General features: G+C 38.7%; 1 protein-coding gene across 2 annotated transcripts; it reads left to right on the top strand.

Annotated features, from left to right (window-relative positions):
- The first annotated feature begins 345 nt into the window (after positions 1-345).
- CDCA7 (cell division cycle associated 7) lies at positions 346-11,511 on the top strand. Of its 2 annotated transcripts, XM_016134985.2 has the most exons (10): positions 389-504; positions 3,086-3,208; positions 3,627-3,863; positions 6,415-6,651; positions 6,927-7,004; positions 7,864-8,061; positions 8,449-8,586; positions 9,174-9,323; positions 9,741-9,877; positions 10,211-11,511. In XM_016134985.2, exons 1-10 carry the CDS (start codon positions 484-486, stop codon positions 10,239-10,241), a joined length of 1,350 nt encoding a protein of 449 aa, XP_015990471.1. In that variant the 5' UTR covers positions 389-483; the 3' UTR covers positions 10,242-11,511. The 2 variants fall into 2 exon arrangements, with proteins under 2 accessions (XP_015990477.1, XP_015990471.1); XM_016134991.2 differs by lacking the exon at positions 3,627-3,863 and having other exon boundaries at positions 346-504; positions 10,211-10,241.
- The last annotated feature ends 10,380 nt before the right edge of the window (positions 11,512-21,891 follow it).

Below are 21,891 nucleotides of genomic sequence, written 5' to 3'. Positions count from 1 at the left end.
CTAAGTGCTGAGCCCTTCAGGACTCGCGCCGTTCTCCATCACCTTCATCTTCACAGTTGTTCGCCCAGCCTTGGAATTCATGCAAATCAGTCTGCTATGCCTGGGGCAATACGAACCACTTTCGCGCCATTCGCTCAGGACCATGCAGCAACGTATAGAGTGAGTCATGGAGCCCTAAACGCCCACTTTTTCAAGACGGCTTTTACGGGACTCCAAAGCTATCACTTACATTTAGACTATTTTGGCAGGCTCTTTTTCTCCCGGGGCTGAGTGGGTCACGATCCCGGGCGGGCAGTTACCACAGCTTGCAGGACCTGCGCCCAGCCACGGGAAAGCCGGCCGGAGCCCCGCCCCTCCCGGCCGGGGTCTGGGCGCCCCGCCCGCCCGCCTCGCGGCTCCGGCTGCTACTACTCAGTGGGACGGCGGCGCGCAGCTACTCCGCTCTCCCCGTTGCAAGCACTGGCCTGGGCGCCGGCCGCCAGCATGGACGCTCGCCGCGTGCGGGTGAGGGCTGGGTGGAATAACCCGAGGGGTTGGGCGAGGCGGGTGCTGGACTCGGGCCGACTCCCTCCAGCTCTGCGGACGGAGTGCTGCTTATCAACGACTGGAGGTCCTGGGAGGTTCCTGTTTAGGCAAGCCCCAGGTTTTGTGCATTTGGGATAAGTCGGGGCTTAGGGTCATCCCCGCCCGCCGTGCGCACCCAGCACGAGGGCGGTTCGGAGATTTGAGCGGTTTGCAGGATGGTTGGCAGCGCTGGGTAGTCCAAGGCCACGTGTGCCCAAGGTCCACGTGCGCCGGGGGCTGGACAGCCGCCGGGACTGGCGGGTCTCCTCATTGTATCTGTGGGCCCCCCGCTGTGTCCGTCCGCCCGAACACGGCTGTTGGAACGCGGAGGGGAGCCGCTGCACTCCTAGGTCCCTGGGAGTTTGCCTTGTAGCCCCCCAGGCTTTTTCTGCGTTTAGCTCCTGGCGGGTGGGCAGCTCCACCCTGGCATACTTGGGGAACCTTGGGCCCGCTCTGCGCCCGCTCTTGCCCCAGCCACTAGGCTTTAACCGCTGGAGATCGATGGGTTTGAAGTTTAAAGGTCTTGAAAACCGTCTCTTTAGAATTTGGGTTGTGCACATGGGCGGAGGTGTCTCTACTCCCAGGCGAAGCATTGCAGTTGGAGGACTTGGTGGTCCAAACTGTTCCCAGCCATTTGCTATTTTCCCACTCCCTTCCCCACCCCCCAACCTTACTCAAGCTGCAGGACGTTGCCTGAATAGAACGTTACTTCTTGCTCTAACGGAAACCGGAAAGTAGGGTCTGCCCCAGGAGAGGTTAGAAGGTGGGGGTTGGGTGGAAAGGAAGAGCATGACATACTTAAAATAAATATCAGGGGTGAGGCACACACGGAGGCAAAGGTTCTGGGGTGGGTGGGTGCGGGAGCTCCAAAGACAAATCTCTGGAACTAGGCTTTGGCTTTCAGGATGAAGAAAGCCATACATAGCTTGGAATCTGACGTGCCTGGGTTCAAATTTGGGCGATCATATAACTTGATCATATAACCTTTCTGAAACTCGATTTCCCCGTTAAGTGGTAATAATGAGCACCTTTGTTGCGAGGAAATAATCATAATGTGAAAGCATACTTAATGCCTGGTACAGAAAACACCTCCTAAGTGGTATTAGTTATTACCTGCCTTGCCAACAAGTTTGTTTCGACCATGACTATTTGACTTGTTTCTTTTATATCTTTTTCTCCAAACATATATTTGCATGGTCACAATTCTTGGCAAGTGCCGACTTTTAAAATAAAGCCCAGCGTAGATTTCCATGACACCTTCCAATAGAATGTCTCCCTCTTGTCTGTCTTGGGCCTCAGACTGCTTGCAGATAGATTGATAAGTAAATGGTGATAATTCCTGCAGTCATACAAGAATGCTTTTGTTTTAGGAGATTGTAGATTTGTTTCCTTTCGCCCCTATAATCTTGGGCAATCTCTTTCACCTCCCTGGAGCCTTAAATTTCCTCGTTGGGAGAAGAGGGGATTTCTGAGATCTCTTTTAATAAGTAATACCTCTACCTATTATATTTTCTTGTGTTTCCAGAAGGACAAAGGACTCATAGCAAAGCTTGCCCTTTCAGATTTTTCAGTGTAAGAAGTCATTTCTATTCCTTGGCCATATTTAAGTAAAAAATATAGAAATTAATAAAACATTTTAGAAATCTCATTAAGTTTTAAATGCCAGAAACTGTTGTCATTTTTAAATGAGATAGATGCCAGTTACATTTTCTGATAGCAGTGTCAGGCTGTTGTGTTTATGAATGAAAGAAGCATTTTCATATCTACAAGTAATTTGTGCCTTAATGAAAACTTAAGACTTGTATATCAAGGAGACTGCAAAAGAGCTGCATATCAGGCCAGGCTAATAGAGCGCTAAAGTGGAATCAGACATTCTACCTGGTTTTGGAGTGGTGTTTAACTTTAACTTGGCTCCTTGTACATTCATTCATTGGGTTGATATATTTGATTTGTAAGGACTTGGGCCGAAATCACTACCCAACCTGATTGAAAAAGGCCTTTTTGAAAGTTTGCCATTTGAAGTAGAGGTACTGTCTAATTCGTGTAGTTTGGAAAATTAGCATCACAGTACATAACCCAAAGCTGACACAAAAAGACCTCATTAGCTTGATTTTGGCTGAAGGAGAGAAATCACTCTACCATTTTGTACTTTCGAAATTTTCTTTTAGAAGTACAATCTAATTTTTTTTTTAAGGCAGATTTTAGGAGTTTGATATTAAGTTCCTTGAGAGCTTAGTATACTACTGAGAGCTTGAGGCCTCTTCAGGTTGGTAGAAGGTTAAGCTGTACAGATATTTGAATAGATTGAATATAAATGTCATTACAATTTTCCTTCGTAGGAGTCCCTTTTCAGGATTTTACCTAGTTTTGAAAAACTATTTGTACTAATTGCAAATCCCTTTTCTATGTAAGAAGTGGATATATCTACTCTGCTGTTTGAACTTACTAAACTCAAAAATGATGTCTTTAGTTAGAAACTAGTGAGCATCCCACTTAATAGTATTGCCATTTCCATTTGCAGCCAAAGAATCGCAGAGTAAAGAACTTCAAGAAATTCAGATATGTGAAGTTGATTTCCATGGAAACCTCGTCATCCTCTGATGACAGTTGTGACAGCTTTGCTTCTGATAATTTTGCAAACACGGTAAGTGCTGCCTAAGAATAAACAGAATTGAGTCTGCAGTGCTCAAAATGCCCCAAATGCTTTGTGCGTGATTAAAACCGCTTGCTTTTTGCCTACATTTCTATACAGTCGTTATGAAAATACAGTATGCACTGTAATTTCATTTCACTTTTTGCTGTGGTTCTAGGTAGTAATTGTTGGAGGTAGATTAGCTACTTATTCTATCCTTTTGAAATGTCGCCTAACCTAACATGCTTGATGATTTGCCATAACAACTCAGAAATCATTTGTAAACCTCTGAACCATTTTTCTTTGTAACAAAAGCTATTCTCTTGTAGTGCACTTGTAAATGTGATTTGCTCTCTGCACGGTTTATGGAAAATTGGTTCTTGAAAAAGGGGGAAAAATGCACAACCACATTTATTTATTTATTTTACAGAAACCTAAATTCAGGTCAGATATCAGTGAAGAACTGGCAAATGTTTTTTATGAGGACTCTGATAATGAATCTTTCTGCGGCTTTTCAGAAAGTGAGGTCCAAGATGTGTTAGACCATTGTGGATTTTTGCAGAAACCAAGGCCAGATGTCACTAACGAACTGGCCAGTATTTTTCATGCCGACTCTGACGATGAATCATTTTGCGGGTTCTCAGAGAGTGAGATACAAGATGGAATGGTGAGTTTGAGAATTTCACCAATATCAAGAAGTAAGGTACATTTCAAGGCATGACATACATGCTTTAAAAAGTTTTTTTCCTGTAATTTTTGTTTTAGTCATGCCAGAAGATTCTGTTGATCATTTTAAAATTTAAGAGTATTTTCTTTATGTCTTAAAGCAGTTTTTACTTATGTAGTCCTACTTGTAAGCCTGAACATTTTGTAGGCTCTGAAAATCTTGGAAACTGGTAATATAAAATTGGCCAACCTCCAGATTTCCATTGCCACAGAAATCCAGCCTAATCAGAAGAAGGACACATATCCTCAAAATTAGCTACATTCGCATTTAAGTTCAAGCGCCCAGTCCAGTGCCTGGCATAGAGCAGGCCTTTGGTAAATGTTGTTCCCGTTGTGGAGCTATGCATCCGAAAAGCCTACAATAATTCATGTGCACGAGATTGAGTATTGTTAATAACAGTCAGGAGGGCCCTTCCTGCTTCCACTGTTGCTCCTTCGTCTGCTTTTCCTGTGCACACTGCCTTACCTTTTTAACCTCTATCCCCCTGCTCAGGCCACTGCTGCTGCTGATGCATCTCGGCCCCACTCTCCTTGAGCATACTGTTTATTTCTGCAGACGTTTTCTTATTAGCAAGATTTTCTTGACAAAGGAAGCAGTGTGTTGATTTACAGTCTGGTGCATACTCTTCGGCTCATTGTAGCCTGACATGGGTCCTCTGCCTGGGACCACACTTGAGGGACACTGGCCTAAGCGAGAGTGCCTGGTCAAGAAGTGTTTCGTCACTATCTAACTTCATGGTAATATAATATTTCCTCTAATAAGTGATGTTGCTCTAAATTGGTGCGTATTGGAGTTATTGCAAGGGCTGGTCTGCAAATCTGGATGTGACCCAAACATTTTCTATGGCCTGAATCACTTCTGGGTGTTTTTTCAAATGTTTGTAGATGTGTATTGTACTGATTAATAAAATGCCAGTTGATTAAAAGTCTTAAGAACACGTAAAAGTTTTTTTGTCCCTTTATATTCTCTCAGACCGTGACACTAAAAGTACATGGAGAGTAATAGAAGCTGTGATGATCTTAGAAATGTTTTTAAATGTAATTTAAAAATGGGTCTTCCCTTTCTGAGACTTTATGGGTGATATATTTTGTTCTCGTTTTTTATTTATTTAATCTCAACCATGACCACAATCAATTTTAGGATATTTTCATCACCCTAAAAAGAAACCTGTACCCATTAACAGTCACTTAGCATCCTTTCCCAACACCCTCAGTCCCTGGCCACCACCAATCTGTTTTCTATTATAGGTTTGTCTATTCTGGACATATAACATGTGGTCTTTTGTGACTGGCTTCTTTCACTTAGTGGAATTTTTTAAGGTTCTCGCATGTCATGGTATGTGTCAGTACTTCATACCTTTTTATTGTTGAATAATATTCCATTATGTGAATATACTACATTTATCCATCATCGGTTGATGGATAGTTGAGCCATTTGTACCTGTTGGCTATTATGAATAACACTGATATGAATACTCATGTACAAGTTTTTGTGTGGACATATACTTTTGAGTATATAACTAGGAGTGGAATTGCTGGGTCATATAGTAACTGTTTAACCTTTTGAGTAACTGACAGACTTTTCCAAAGTGGCTTTACCATTTTACATTCCAGCCAGCAATGTATCTCCACATTCTTGCTGCATTTGTTACTGATTTAGCTCTCCTAGTGGGTATGAAGTAGTATCTTGTGATTCTGATTTGCATTTCCCCAATGGCTAATTTTAATACATATTTAATGATAAAAACCTATATTACTTTGAAATATTTTATTTTTATTTTTATTTTAATCTTATAAAGTGAATTAGAAAGGTGCCTAGAGTAGTCAGATTCAGGGACAGAAAGTAGCATTGTGGCTGCCAGGGGCTTGGAGGAGGGGGAATGGGGAGTTACTGTTTCATGTGTACAGCTTTTCAGTTTGAGAAGATGAAAAGTTCTGAAGATGAATGATGGTGATGGTTGCACAATAATAGGAATGTATTTAATGCCAGTGAACTGTACACCTAAACATGGTTAAAATGGTAAATTTTGTGTTATGTATACTTTACCACAGTTTTTTTAAAAAGTAGATTAAAGCATTGGCTCATCTTTAACATAGTTTACTGTTAAAGCCATGTTTATGAGAGAATCCATATTCCTGTAGGAATTTTTAAAAAATACATAAAGATCCATTTTTAAAGAAATTAAAAAGGGAGCTGAGATTTTCACATTAACAAAAAAAGCTCAGAACTGCTGGCCATGGGGCTGTGAAGATGGCTTATAATACTATGTCCCAGAGAGGCTACCTAAGTTAAACAGCACTCAGATTTTGTTGTATTTATTTGTAATTTCTGAATTTGTTACCCAGAGCTGTCAATTAAAATTGACAAAGTGGTCAATTAAAATGTATTCAATGCAGGTATCTTTTGTTCAGAAAGGATTTTGTAGTCATACTGGTGCAGCCTGTTCCACAATCAAAAAGTCACTAATGACTACCTTGTTCTGATGGCCTAGAGACTGCAGCCAGACCGTGCAGGCTGCAGGACTCGCAGTCAGTGCAGACGTCCAGGACCTCTCCGCGTGGCCATGAAGTTTCCAACTCGAAATACCAGGGCAGCAGCCAGCAAAAAAGCAGCACCCCCCGAACCCTCAGAGAATTCTGTGACTGATTTGAATTCTGATTCAGAAGATGAAAATGGCATGAATTTTTTGGAGAAAAGAGCTTTAAATATAAAGCAAAACAAAGCGATGGTAGGTATCTGACCTGGAACGATCTCTTCCCAGGTCTTCTCTAAGCCACTTGTTGCTTATCTGTAAAGGAGTATTTTCAGTGTAGCTATGAAGTCTTTATAATGTGTGCTTTAAAATATGTGTTCTTTCCATGTACTTAAAAAAATCTATTAAAGTCTTGGTAAATGTGTAGGGAAAATCAGAAACTCTTTTGAGATGTGCTACAGTAATTTCCAGAGGTTGCTCATTTTCAGCAGTTATTCTAAACTAAGCATTTCTGTTTAATTCCTTTTTAGCTTGCAAAACTAATGTCAGAATTAGAAAGCTTCCCTGGCACGTTTCCTGGACGGCACTCCCTCCCGGGCCCCAGTTCCGTAAGTGCAGAACCTTCGCTTGTTCAGTAGTGTTTGGGGCAGGTCTAAGGTAGGTTCGTTATGACATTCGAAAGTCCAGTTTCCTTATTTTGTATGGTTTTATAGACAGGAAATACAGAAAACTTTATATTAGATCTCTGGGGTCTCTTCCTTGCACCCGGGGGCAGGTGTGGCCTGCCTGTGCCATGCTCATGCACTCGATCAGTTATTTTTCTCCTTCCCTCATGCAGGGAATAAAAATTGAAAAAATTTTTTCCATATCCCCAGCATTAGCACATTCCTCCTACATGGTAGATGCATCATAATAGATGTTTTTAAAATCAGAGGAGGAAAAAATGATTTTCCTAACCAAGTCATTCATTGCCTAATATGTATGATTATATTCTGAGGAACTAAGCTGGTACCACTCAGGGGACTTTGATGTGTCTGCTGTGGTACAAAAGAAAAGGCCTTTCCCCACCTCTCCTGAGGAAAAAGGGAAGAAGCAAGCAAGGAATGGAAGAAGGGAATCCATACATACTTTTCTCTCTTGTGTCACATAGAAACAATGAATATGTAAGTAAGAGCCCAAAAGATGTCGTAGAAAAGGGTATTTTGGAAAATGAGATTTGTTCTTACATTTGTATTATGTAGATGAATAAGTAGATCATCTCATTTTGAGAGGAACTGGTGTTACAAAAGCAAAATTACAATGGCTACATCATTTTTGGGGCTCATTTTCCATGAATTATAGAAAGAACAAAGATAATTAGAAAACAGAACTCTTCTTTTCCTTAAAAGAAACAAAAAAAACATAGAAGAAGGTGATGCTTCTCTTCCTTCTGGAATAAATGGGTTCCACTGTATATGTTTTGTTAAGCAACCAAAGATACCCCGAAGGCGTACCTTCCCAGGTGTTACTTCCAGGAGAAACCCCGAAAGGAGAGCTCGTCCTCTCACCAGGTCAAGGTCCCGGATCCTCGGGTCCCTTAGTTCTCTTCCTGCAGAGGACGAGGAGGAGGAAGAGGATAAGTACATGCTGGTGAGAAAACGGAAGTCCATGGATGGCTACATGAACGTGAGTTTCCTGTGTCTGTGCTTGCTCTTCTGTTTTTCATCTTCTGTAGGCCTAGTGTCATGGGTAGCATGGGTACACACATAGCTTTAACACCAAATGATTCATGTTAAACATTCTCAAACTGTTCAGAATTTTTAGTGTCGCACAAAGTTATTTGGTGGTTTTTGTTAGCAGGTAAGAGAGTTTTCTTCTTCGACTTTTCTTAGTTGTAGGAATCATTTCCATGATGTTCTGTCATTTTTAGTAAACTTATGACTTGCCTCCTTTTCATCAGTCTTAAGAGAAATTTCCAGGTTTAATTCTCTGAAGAAATTATAAATCAAGTATCTGAAATTCAGAGCTGGGGAGAGCCAGTAAGAGCACTGTTCCCTACTTGTCCTTATATAGGAAGATGACATGCCCAGAGGTCGTCGCCCTGGATCCATGACGCTTCCGCATGTAATTCGCCCGGTGGAGGAAATTACAGAGGACGAGCTGGAGAACATCTGCAACAATTCTCGAGAGAAAATATATAGCCGTTCATTGGTAAAAGCCTCTACATCCTGTCTGAAAATGTCACCGTCTGGAAGAGAGGAAGAAAGCTTCCATCCTTAGAGTTTTCTAATATTCTAAAGGTCTTAGCCTATAGGGTATATGCTTATGTGTTATTTTCATATAAGAAAAGAGTTTTATAGCATCCTTGGGATTTAACCCTCTTAATAAGTCTTCAGGAGCAGTAAATGTTTTCCCTTGATTTAGAAATTGATTCATTCTACATATATTTACTGTGTATGACGTGTGTCTATATAGATGGGTGCTGGGGATTTGGTAGTGTGCTAAAGATAGAAAAGGATATGGGGCAGGTGTTTTTGCATAAGATCTTTTCCTGAAGAAAATTAGTTTTGATAATATTAACTATTGAGTCTGCCAATTGGATGAAATCACTTGAAGTACTTTTATTAGGTACCCTGGCATATCCATGTGTATGTAGATGTGAAATAAGATTCAAAATGTCAGATTCTACCCACAAAGAAGGACATTCTTTAAATATGCCATTTTTGTCTACAAAAAGCAGTGGTGGTTTTTGTTGTTGTTGTTGTTGTTGTTGTTTCTTATTTGCTTGTTATTTGTAGGGATCTACTTGTCATCAGTGCCGCCAGAAAACAATCGATACCAAAACAAACTGCAGAAACCCAGAGTGCTGGGGCGTTCGAGGCCAGTTCTGCGGTCCCTGCCTTCGAAACCGTTATGGTGAAGAGGTCAAAGATGCTCTGCTGGATCCAGTAGGTGCCTTGAAGGGGCGATCTGTGAGCTTGAAGATCTGTCATGAGCTGACAAGGCCAGAAAGATAGCATGGGTGAAAGGGCTGGGCCCTTAGCATTGTGGGTGTTCATTTCAGGAGAGCAGATGAATTCATAGTGTTGCTGTTACATAGTCGTGAGCCCCGTCCAGAGCGCTTAGGACCTGGCTGTTCTCCATTCACCCCTGGTAGTTTGCTGTGTGACTTTCTGAGCCTAATTTCCTAAGGGAACATTGGGCATGACTGATGGCTATTACCCATGTTACGATTTTTTTTTTTCATTAAAAAAAAATATTCAAATGCAATTGATGGTGCCTACCTTACAGGTTAAATAGGAAAAGATAAGTAAGGGAGAGAAGTAGGTTTGCTTTCATTGTGCCTCTTCACAATTCTCCTTCAGAACTGGCATTGCCCACCTTGTCGAAGAATCTGCAATTGCAGTTTCTGTCGGCAGCGAGACGGGCGGTGTGCGACTGGGGTCCTTGTGTACTTAGCCAAATACCATGGCTTCGGGAATGTGCACGCTTACTTGAAAAGGTAATGGTTGGTTTTTCTTTTTTCCATACCCAAATCTTGCCTTGATTTATATGTCTTAATAAAAGGATAATAGAAGTCAGAGTAGTGGTTATCTCTGGTGGGGGTGCAGGTGTTGACTGGAAAAGGAGCACATTGAGAGTCTTGGAAGCATTTTACATTTTCTTCTGGGTGGTGGTAACTCATGTGCACACTCATGTGTGTCTAAAAATTGAAGTTGTACACTTAAGATGTTATAACTCAATAAAAATATTTTTAAAAGAGTGAATTAGTCACTCAAAAGAGAATTCTTAGTTTGAAAATGATATCCTGATGTGTTCCATTTTCTTTTTCCAGTCTGAAACATGAATTTGAAATGCAAGCATGATCATTGGAAGATCCACGACTTGCCTTCCACTGCACAAATATTCCTGGTTAAAGTTTTCAGTTTTGGCATGTGATTGAAACCCAAGTTAAGAATTTTGATGGTCAGTCTGTTTTATACGAAACTCAAATCGGGTTAATGTCATTAGATGGATGTTTTTGAGCATCATGGAAGCATATTGCTAGCCATACTTTGCCCTCCTGCCATTTCTCCTTTGCTTTCCCCTGCCCCTCACCACCCCCCTCTATTTCCAGTGGTTCTCTTTCACCATCTATTTTCTGATTTTTTTTTAATGATAGTTTTATGAAAGCAAGCTTGATTTAATTGGTGTTGAAATAGCCCTGGAACCCACCTATAAAACCAAGCACTTAGAAACACAGTAGTAGTGTTAACTAACTACATCTATTGAATTCCAGAGATTAGCCCTCTAACTTGTTTACATGAAAACAATGGGTATGATTTAATGTTTGTTTGTACTAGTTGACATTTCTAACAGACTCAAGGCACAGAAGTCTTAAAATCACGTGGAGAAATGTGGTCGTCTTTGGAAAGTGGAGTATGTTGCTTTGGATGCCTCGAGAATACTCTGTGTATTGTGCTTATATAAGTTGTCGCAGCCGAGGCTTAGTTGCTGCTGGTTTCTTCCACCATGAGGTTGGGGTACATCAGGCTCACACAGTGCTGACCCAAAGGTTTGTGGGCAGTGCTATACTTGAGGTCATTGTAGGGCAGAAAAGATATCCTAGGCAATTAAGATGGTGAGTCTTCAGAAATAGGCTGATTTGAATTCATGGTTTAAACTTTGGTATAACGGTAGTTTACCAAGTTTACTTCAGTACACAAATATGTAAGGTATTTCAAATAAACTCTTGATCATTTTGCATGGAAAATTAATACTAGTCTACAATTATTTGCAGTTTTTGCTTTCTTGAAGAAATAAGCCAGGCACAGGGTTCGTGTTGAGGTTTTTAAGCACTTTGAGAACGATGACAAGTGCCTTTTTGGAGATGGGAGGCTTTCCAGTTTGTTAACTCGATGTCTGTTCCAGTTTAGTTCTGGGCAGATTTCATGTGTCATCTCCCCCTTCCCCGTTTTTTACATGAATCAAATCGCCTGACAGAGGTGGAATCTGCTTCGCATGTGCAGCCTGTTGCTATGCCCATTTGGTGTTTGTTGCATAATTGGACCTTGAATCAATAAATGTAAATAGAGCTTTTGATCTGTAATGCTTTTATACAAAGTTTTTATTTTAATAATAAAACATTTTGTTTTAGCTTGTCTGCTTTTTTAAATCTTTAATGCTCCATCTTAACTGCACTGAATTCTATTTTTTTTCCCCTCATATTTAAACAACAGACCATTTCTGCCTTTTCTAGTCTCCTTTTTGGTTTAAGTCTCTGAAGGTCAAGGGCCAGCTCTTCTGAAGAGGGTCTAGCTTGGTGATATGACTACTGGCTTCGATCAGGAAATCAACCAAGACAGATACATCGCCAGATAGAAAATAATATGTGCTCACAAAGTTTTATAATGTTGGTTTCTTTTACCATTTGTCAACCCAAGAACTAACAGTGATTTCATAATACTTGCCTTGCTTTTATCAACCATTCAAATATCTATTAAAGGCACACTGTGCTTTGAAGCCTGTTCCAGGACTGAGAGACTCAAAAAGACAAAAGCATAGTCTGAAAGCTCCCAATTATTAGACCACGGCAAACACTATAGCTGGTGGCCAGATCATGCTGCAGCCTATTATTCATGTGGCATCTGAACTGAGTATGCTATTGTACATTTTTAGAGGGTTGTAAAAAAAAGCATGCGACAGGCAGTATGGTCCACAAAGCCTAAAATGTTTAGTCTGATGCTTTACAGAAAGTTTGCTGACTCCTGCTCTAGACTTATCTGCAAAACCACATTTACCCTACACATATTTGGAGAGAAGACCAAGCTAAATGAAGTTTTTGTTTGTTCATGGTGTGTGTGCACAGCCTATGTAATCTTAAATGTGTAGGTCAGCGTACTTGCCACCAGATGCAAATATGATTTTTTAAAATTTATTTTAATTTTTAAAATATTATTAATTATAGTTGATATGTCTTAGTTTTGGGTGTACAACATAGTGATTCAACATTTATATGCCTTATAGAAGCACAATAAGTCTAGTAGCCATCACTGTACATTAGTTATGATATTGTTGACTGTTCCCTATGCCGTATTTTATATCCCATGACTTATTTTATAACTGGAAGTTTGTGTTTTTTTAAAAATTATTGTTGATATTTAATATTTTATATTTTGGGTGAACAACGTAGTGGTTAGACGTATGACTTATGAAAAGATCTCCCAGTTAGTACCTACCTGGCACATACACTTACTAAAATATTACTGAATATGTATATATATATATTCCCTATGCTTTACATCCTTGTGACTATTTTATGACTGCCAATTTATACTTAACCCTGTCACCATTTTCACTCCAACCCTAAATGAAGTTTTATAACATTTTACATAGATGAAAAAGAAATGTTTTTTTCCCCATAAACTTGGAATTTTAAGAACCCAAATTGTCCAACACTTTAGAAATTGAGAAGCTTAAAATTTTCAGAGTTATTCAAAACTGGTGGTTGTTTAGAATGTTGTAGTGTTATGTTTTACTATTACAAAGTAGAATTAATAATGGTTTTTATTTAAAATATTGACTAATAACAGTTTATTCCTGAGGCCTTACTCTTAAGAGATTTACAATCTAGTGGAGAAACTAACAAAAACCTATAAATAATTGGAGTAGGAATGAAGAAAGAAAAAATAATTGGCATTTTCTCATTACCAAACATTTTATAGCATTGATGGCCCATGGATCTTGTAATGACTCCCATCTGACAAGGAAACCTCAGATTAGTTGCTCAGCCCCAGCCTTGCCTGTGGGAGCCCCAGGCTTTCTCCCACACACTATTCAGAGCTCCACATACCATCCTTAGATTTGAGAGAACTAGAGTTTTGACAAGTATGAGAAATAGCATTATGGCAGTCATGCTGCAGGAATTTTTATACGGGTCTCTTCAAACTGGATTCTCCTTGGTTGAGATGGTATCCACCTTTATTTCTCCTACTAAGTGGTTGAGAAATGAAATAGAAATTATAATGGACTTTAATAATTTCATAATGAAGAAGGGCAAAGGCAGTAGAGGATGCTGCAGGAGGGTTTATTCGTGTTTTAGTTAGAAAAAAGTGAGAGGGAGCTCCTAATGGCTCAGGGTCAGGTAGAAAATTGGGTTATTTGCAGATCAGAGGAATGCAGTAGGAGTTCGATACTTTGGAGTGGAGCTGGAGAGTATTAGGTCCTGAAAGGAACAAAAAGTGGGCAAATGTTACTTAATGTTAACTATACATTTATGGGGTAATAGCTCAAAGATGAGGAAGTAAATCTAGAGAGGCTGAGAAAAATGCCCAATGCCAAATAGCTAAAGTAGCAGAGCTAGATTAATGTATTCGTGTGTGTGTGTGTGTGTGTGTGTGTGTGTGTGTGTGTGTGAGAGAGAGAGAGAGAGAGAGAGAGACTGAATAGCTTCTGCAGAAACACTTGAGCAGGAAGACAAGCAGAGCTGGGAAGGGGCTGAGAGCTGTGTGGTCAGGAGGCATTAGGAGAAAGATAATAGGAAACCAAGGTATTAGATCACCCAGCATAGATGCTGAAACCCCTCATGCTTTTAACTGCAGGGCATTCTAGTCCTGTGAGTAGGTAGGAGAAGACTCCCTGGATTAACTACAAGGTTGAGGAAGGAGGAGCATAACCGGCGGGCAAGAACTTCAAAGGAGGTGTTGCTATGACACACTGGAGGATGGACTTGAGCTTAGAATGGCAGTAGGGAGTTAGGGATCTTTGCTTGGGAATATGCAAGGAAAGGACTCTTGCTTGCAGAGAAATTGGCAAGTTCCAGGTGTAGAGGCCTTTAGCCATGATAATATCCAGGTGGTGCAAGACTTGTTTGAAGGAAAGAGCAAGAAACAAAGGAGATAGCACTTAAGGCTAAAAGTCACTAACACTTTAACTTTGTCAGTCTCCCTTGACTTTTTTTTTTTTGTTTTATACAGTAGCATTTATACTACATGTACAACTTCTTTAGCATGAAGATTGTCAAAATTTTAAATGGTTATACAGTATTTCTTTATATGAGTGGTCCATAACTTACTTAAACAATTCCCAATTTATGGGTATCTGGATTGTTAACAATCTTTTGCTGTTATAAATAACACTGTAATTAGTATTGTGCCTAAACCTTTGGTTAAAACAGATTTCTAGAAGGTGAAGTAACTCCTAATTATAGGAATGAAGAGAGGTAAGATTTGGGGATTTTGGAGAGTGGGGCTGGTCTACAGATCTAAGCTGCCCGGAGTTCTAGGTGGACTTGTATGCAGCCCAAGGATGGAGGGAGAGGAGGTGAGTTACTTGACCAGATACCAAAATGGGAGGCATGTCTCACTGGATTCAACCTGTAACATTGCAAATGTGTATAGCTGGCCAAATAAGAAACATTTTTTTTTTTAATGTAATTCTGCGAATTTGTTGGAAGTGCTCATTGTCAGATGAAAGTACCTGATGATAATGTGTGATTGCAACAGTGCTCAATCTAACATTATAAATATTTGCCAAAGGAGGGAAACTAGAATTAGGTGGGCACACCTCCTAGCCAGGCTCACTGCTCAGTACAGTATGTTGTTCGTAGCAAGTATTTTAGAGATGAGGCAATTCAACAAGGTTAAGTAACTTCTGAAGACTTGAGCCTATGCATACTCTCCTAGCCTAAGAAGAGAAAGATTAGAACCAAAAATGCTTCTGAGGGCTTCAGATAAACCTGGCTACATACCTTGATCATAACACATGATACCTGACACCCATATTTATTTGTTTATTTTTTTTCCCTTAATACCACAAAATTCTTAAGAGCAAGACCATTGATCCAAATACACTTATCATGTAATAGGTACTCAACAAATGATTATTAAATATTTACCAAAGGATGAGTTGAGTGTCCTGGGCAGGAAAGTTCCTGAGATTTGGGTAGAGAGAACAAGAATTACAGTGGAGGAGAAATAATGGGTAGATCCCAACATTGAAAGAAAACCTTAACTCCTGAGGTATAACCTTTCTTCGATGTAATGCTTAGTCTGCTGTGAAGCTACCATGGTTGATTCATTAAAAAATAATGTATTTATAATAATATATTTTTCTTTGGGAAAATACAATTTATCCTAACTTTAAAGGAATACCTCCTTAACTTATTTATTTAAAATCTCTTTTAATTATTAGATTTTCCCCCCTTTTTTTCTCTTGCAGTTTATTTGTTTAGCGTTTCCAACAAATTATGAATTGCAACCGCATGGTGTCATTTATGTTCCTGTTCTGTTAGCTCTAAAAGCTTGATCTGATTCAGATGCAGCAATAATACTTTATCCACGGTGTTCACATCAGAAGACTTTTACTATTCTGTTGTCTCTTTCGTATTGTTAGTGGCCTCTGATGAACATGTCCTGTAAATTCTCTTTCCTTCTTTATTAATCAACTGGAAATGTTATCTCAATTATTGAATTATCTTAGGTAGAGTATGTTCAGTAAAGGTGTATTAAGGACTTGATTTTTTTTTTTTATACCAGTTTTTAGAATACAAAATCAGGTCTTTGGTATTCTCTAATGGTGCCTGCCAATGTTTTTTGTTGGTGGTGGTGTTTGTTTTTCAATATTATATGAACTCTTGGCTTTTTCAAATATTTCCTGTGTTTCAGTCCATTGCAGTTATTCTTACTGAGGCCCAGTTTTGACCTGATGGGAGCCTCTTCACGTAGCCTCCTGCATCTTTCTGATATGACCTCAGTGGTCTTTGATAATTTCCTTTGTTTTCTCGTAAGACAAAATGTTCCAGGCTCACCTTATACATCTTCTGTACAAAACCTAGACTCAAACATTTCTCCAAAGGGTTTTGTTTTCAAAATGCATTTCTTTCATATCTATCTGTTGTCTGTCTATTATTATATACTTATACATATACAACTTATGTAAATATGCTTATACATAAGCAAATATATAAGTATATATAAATGTTATAGTAATATGTCACTAATATTACTATACATACATATATGGTTTCAGAATAATAATATCAATATTATTACAAGAATATTAATATTATTACAGCAAACAGTTTAAGATGGTCCTTAGTGTAAGTCCTTTGGAAAAGATTATTGTTTTTAAAATCATTTCAAACAGTTTCTTTTATGTAGTTAAGTCATCCACTTAACACACTGCTAGGTTCAATCGTTTTATTTTGCTTTTGGTTTTAAAGACTGCTTTTTTAAAAATTAGGACTTAATTTTGTTTTATAATGATGTAAAACAGTTATATATTTCCAAAGTCAAGCTCAAAAATAAGATGTTTTTAAAGAAGCCTTAATGATATCCTTTTTCTTCCACCCTGAGCCTTCTCTTCCTCTGTAGATAAACATTTTAAAAAATTTATGACTCATACTTTAATTTTCAAGAAAAAATATATATATATTTGTACCCTCCTCTTGCCTTCTCTGATAATGACAGCATTATTATGTACTACATACTTTTCTCTATCATACCTTTGTTACTTAAGTATCTACACTATACAGTAGAGATGAACATAATTAATTTTATTGTACAAAGAATATTATACAAAGAATTATGAAATATACTCACATATATAAACATGGAACTAAGCTTGAAAGTTTCAATGGAAAAGAGACTGTGGAGAGTATTTTTCTCTCCTACTCAAACACCCAAAGACACACTGTTCTGTGAGCTTATGCAAAGGAAGTCGAATTCTCTTTTCTCACATGCTTAGTGGGCGAGCCGTATCAGTGGGAACCAGTATTTCAGTTTTCTCTTATTTTTATTTGATTACACATTCTTTAATAGACTGATCCTCAAGTTTGTCTTCTAAATTGAATAGCCGTAAATGTTTCTCACTTCTTGGAGACCATCCAGTATGGCTTTTAGAAAAGTAATAATCACCATGAGAGCTTGCTTGAATTTCCAAGACATGACCATTTTGAGTATTCTAGTACTTAAAGAGGAAAAATATGTAAATAAAATTCCTTTATGCAAATGCTTCCTGCAACTCTCATTGCCAGCCAAATTCTTGTAAATCATGATAAACAGATGCTACTGAACTAAATGGCTAAGTAAAATTATGGAGATAGATTCTATTTATCTTATTTTTCAGTGTTGGGGAGGGAGAAACGGATATTAACTAAATTTTATCTGTCTGCATGATGATTAAGACAGACATCAAGAACTCTATTAACTGATTTCAGCAAGGCCAGCCGTGGGACTCTTAAGTACTGAAGAGCTGCCCTCGGTAAGGGAAGGTTCCCACTGCAACTTAGTTTGCTTTATCAGAGAGTTGGGTTTTGAAAACAATCCAATATGAAGCTTGCTGGGTCTTTGCCTACTGCTTAGCTTTCTGTTCATTTTTTTCTTAACTCAAAAAAAAAAAAATCCTTGAAGCTAAGTTCATGTAACATTAAATTTACCACTTTATTTTAAAATGTACAATTAAGTGGTTTCCAGTACATTCATAAAGTTGTGTGACCACTGCCAGTAAGTAGCTTTATAACATTTCATCACCCCCAGAAGAAACTTGGTACTCACTACACACTCATTCCCCTTTTTCTCTTTCCTCAGCCCTTGGCAACCCATCTGCTTTCTGTCTCTATGGATTTGCCTATTCTGGACATTTGGAAACATGCAATATGTGGCTTTTTGTGTCTGGCTTCTTTCACTTAACATAATGTTTTGAAGGTTCATCCTTGTAGTATGTATGAGTACTTCATTCCTTTTTATGTCCAAAAAATATGCCTTTATGCATGGTATACCACAGTTTATCCATTCATGAGTTGATATCCAGATATTCTGATTATTTTCATGTTTGGTTATTATGAATACCGCTGCTATGAATATTTGTTTACAAATTTTTGTTTGAACACCTTATTTCAATTTTCTTGGGTATATACCTAGGACTGAAATTGCTAAATCATATAGTAATGATTTATAATTATTTGAGTAACTACCAGACTGTCTTTTCACTTGCTTGATTGAATTTTTTGATGCACAAAAGTTTTTATTTTAATAGAGTCCAAATTATCATTCTTTTCTTTTGTTGCTTGTGTTTTTGGTTTTATATCATCTAAGAATCTGTTGCTGGATCCAACATTATGAAGATTTATTCCTACTTTTTTTTCTAACTGTTTTATAGTTTTAGCTCTCCCATTCATTTTAATTTTCATATATGATGTGAGGTAAGAGTCCAACTTCGTTCTTTTGCATACAGATATCCAATTGTTCCAGCATCATTTATTGAAAAGACTCTCCCCCCCTGCCTCAGCCCCTACAGAATGACCTTGGCACCCTTATTGAAAATCAGTTAATGGTAGGGTGTAGGTTTATTTCTGGACTCCCAATCCTATTCCATTGATCTTTATACTTATGCCAGTACCACACTGTTTTGATTACTACAATTTTGTAGTAAGTTGTGAAACTCAGAAATGTGATCCCTCCAACTTTTTTCTTTCAAGATGGTTTAGACAATTTGTGGTCCCTTGCAATTCCGTATGAATTTTAGGATCAGCTGATCAATTTCTGCAAAAAAAGGAAGTTGAAATTTTGATAAGGATTGCATTGAATCTGCAGTTTAATTTGGGGAGTATTGCCATGTTAGTAATATTAAGTCTTCTAATCCATGAATGCAAGCTGTCTTTCCATTTAGTTAGCACTTCTTTAATTTCTTTCAGCAGTTTTGTTGTTTCCAGTGTTCAAGTCTTGCATCCCCCTACTTAAATTTATTTTCAATTATTTTATTCTTTTTGATGCTATTTTAACTGAAATAATTTTTAAAATTTTTTTTCAGGTTGTTTGTTGCTTATGTATAGAAATACAATTCATTTTTGTATATTGAAGTTAGTGTTATTTTTAAAGAAACTGTTTCCCACTACTCCATCCTTGGGAACTTTTGCTAATTTTTGGGGTTTAACGGTTATTCTCTGATCTTGTCTTTCACAAATCCTGAAGGATATTACAACCCTTTTAAGTCTCACCCATCTTGGTGTGAGCATGTAACATTTCCTTGTTAACAAGAAGTTCCTGCTCTTAAACTAATCACAGATAATGGTTCTTTGGAAAATACTGACTGAAATATTGGGGAGGAGAAAAAAGAGAGATGAGAAATAAGATTATATTTTAAAATTTATTGTTATTTTTTGATATATTTTGATGATTATAGAAATATCTTTTGATTACTTACATGAAATTGGAATTTCGGAATTCAAATCGCCCATAATCCTGCCACTCACAGGTAACCACAGTTAAGAAACGGGTTTGACTTATAGATGCTGAACATGAATGAATATTGTAAACATTGCTAAGATCACGCCCTCCCTATCATTTCTGTCCTTCCTTTTTTTTTTTTTTTTTAAACATCTAAATCCTGTAATAACAACTCATGATTAGGAAACATCAGTTTAAATATTTTATAAAAATAAGAAGTAATAGTAATTGCTTTACATTTATGTGGGACAGCGACCTTTGGTTAGTCTTTTTTATGGGTTCTTTTTCTTTTTTTTTAAAGTAATACATTCATTTGGTTAAAGCAATCAAATAGTTCTGAAGGATTCATAATGAAAAGCAACAATGCCTTTTCTCATTTTTCCAGAACTCTAGTCCTATTCTTCAGGGGGCCATCACCTTTAATTACAGTTTTTATTACTGTTGAGGGATAATCTCTACATCTTAAATAATATTTCTTTCCTGATATTTTTTGATTTATCAACTTTAAACACTATGCATTGATCTCTTGACCTCTTTCCCCCAGTTTCTCCTCATCCTTCAAGGCCTGGCCAGAATAGGCACGTTGACCCCAGGTAGGTAGAGCAACTAGAATTTTCTGAGTACCTACTATGTGCCAGGGACTCTGCTGTAAAGTAGCCACTTTTAATCCTTACAACAAGCAAATGAGTCCATTTACATTATTCTAGTCGAAGGATAAGGAAAGAGAGGTTCAAAGAGGTTAAGAACCTTGTCCCAGTGTGGCAGATAGCATTTTCCAAAACATGGTCACAACAATATTCTGGTCTCACTTGCTTTTCCAGAACATTGCCACTCCCCCCTTGCCTTGGGGTCTATTTCTCCTTGAACTTGGGAAGCTTTTGTGACTGCTTCGATGAGTAGAATGCTGTGGAAATATTGCTGCTGCATGACTTACAAGGCTTGGTTTTAAAAGGTAGGGCAGCTTCTTACTGTCTCTCTCCCTGTGGATTCTCGCCCCAAAAACCCGACCCTATGTTGTGAAGAAGCCCAGGCTCCATGAAGAGGCCACATGCAGGTTTTCTGGCTAATAGTGCCAACTTAAATCCTGGCCAACAGCTGGCATCAATTACCAGACATGTGTGAAAACGAGCCTTCAGATGATCCTAGATTCTAGCTGATGAGTTCTCCTTCTTTTAGTCTCCCAGCTGAGGCCCTAGACATTGTAGAACAGAGACAGAATGCCCCCCATTCTGCCCTGTCCAAATTTCTGACCCACAGAATCTATAAATGTGACAGAGTTGTTTTATGCCACTGTGGTTTGAGGTAATTTGATAGATAACGATAGATCACTAGAACATCGAGGCACATATATCTAAGTAATAAGACCTTGGATTAGAACTCAGCCCTGTCTACCTTCAGAATCTCTACTTTTAGCCACTAGGCTTCACAATCTAGGAAGAATACTGTATTAGTTTGCTAGGGCTGCCAAAACAAAGTACCACAGACCAGTTGATTTAAACAACAGAATATATTTTCTCAATTCTGGAGACAAGTAATCTGAGATCAAAGTGTTTTCAGGGTTGATTTCTTCTGAAGCCTCGCCCCTTGCCTTGCAAATGTTCGTCTCTTCCCCGCGTCTTTGCATGGTCTTCCCTTTGCGTGTGTTTGTGTCCTAATCTCCTCTTCTATTAGGGACACCGCCATATTGGATTAGGGCCCACTCATATGACCCCATTTTACCTTAATGAACTCTCAAAAGACCCTGTCTCTAAATCAGTCATATTCTAAGGTACTGAGGTTTAGGACTTCAACATGAATTTTGGGAGAATAATTCAGCCTATAGCAATTACTCATAAGACATCCTGGTTGCCTTGGGCCTCAAGCTTTGGCTCCTACCTCACTTAACTACCTCTTGCCTTCATCTACTTACCTCCAGGTCAGTGGCTTTAGACCCTGGCCACACATTAGAATCATCTGGAGGGTTTAAAAAAGAATAGGCCCTACCCCTATTAAATCAGAGTCTGTGGGGCAGAGCCCTGGCATCAGCACATTTTAAAAGTTTCTCCGTGATTCTAATGTGCAGCCAGGGTTGAGGATGACCACGCTGGGGTGGAAGAAAGGTCTGATGAGAATGGTGAGCCAGGAGAAGTGAGGGTCACCCAGGGTAGCAAACTGCTGCTTCGGTTAGAGGAAGAGAAAGAAGAATCGCAGAGAATCTCTTTTTGTTTCAAAATAGCTTAGGTATGAAGAGGTTGGGATAATAAGTGGAATAAAAAGCAGAAGAGGTGGGGGAATAGCCATCCTACTAGTTAAGAGGTGAAATTCCATTATA

This window comes from Rousettus aegyptiacus, unplaced genomic scaffold (assembly GCF_014176215.1).
Source record: "Rousettus aegyptiacus isolate mRouAeg1 unplaced genomic scaffold, mRouAeg1.p scaffold_m13_p_2, whole genome shotgun sequence".
Classification (NCBI taxonomy): Eukaryota; Metazoa; Chordata; class Mammalia; order Chiroptera; family Pteropodidae; genus Rousettus; species Rousettus aegyptiacus.
Note: the sequence above shows the minus strand (reverse complement) of the source record. Positions and strands in the feature narration are given on the sequence as shown.

What these genes read in the sequence shown, in the direction of transcription:
- CDCA7 (XM_016134985.2), top strand. Translation starts at nt 484, where the DNA reads ATGGACGCTCGCCGCGTGCGG. An exon ending in CCCTCCCGGGCCCCAGTTCC is followed by an intron (nt 7,005 to 7,863) that starts GTAAGTGCAGAA and finishes TGTTTTGTTAAG; the next exon opens with CAACCAAAGATACCCCGAAG. An exon ending in AAATATATAGCCGTTCATTG is followed by an intron (nt 8,587 to 9,173) that starts GTAAAAGCCTCT and finishes TGTTATTTGTAG; the next exon opens with GGATCTACTTGTCATCAGTG.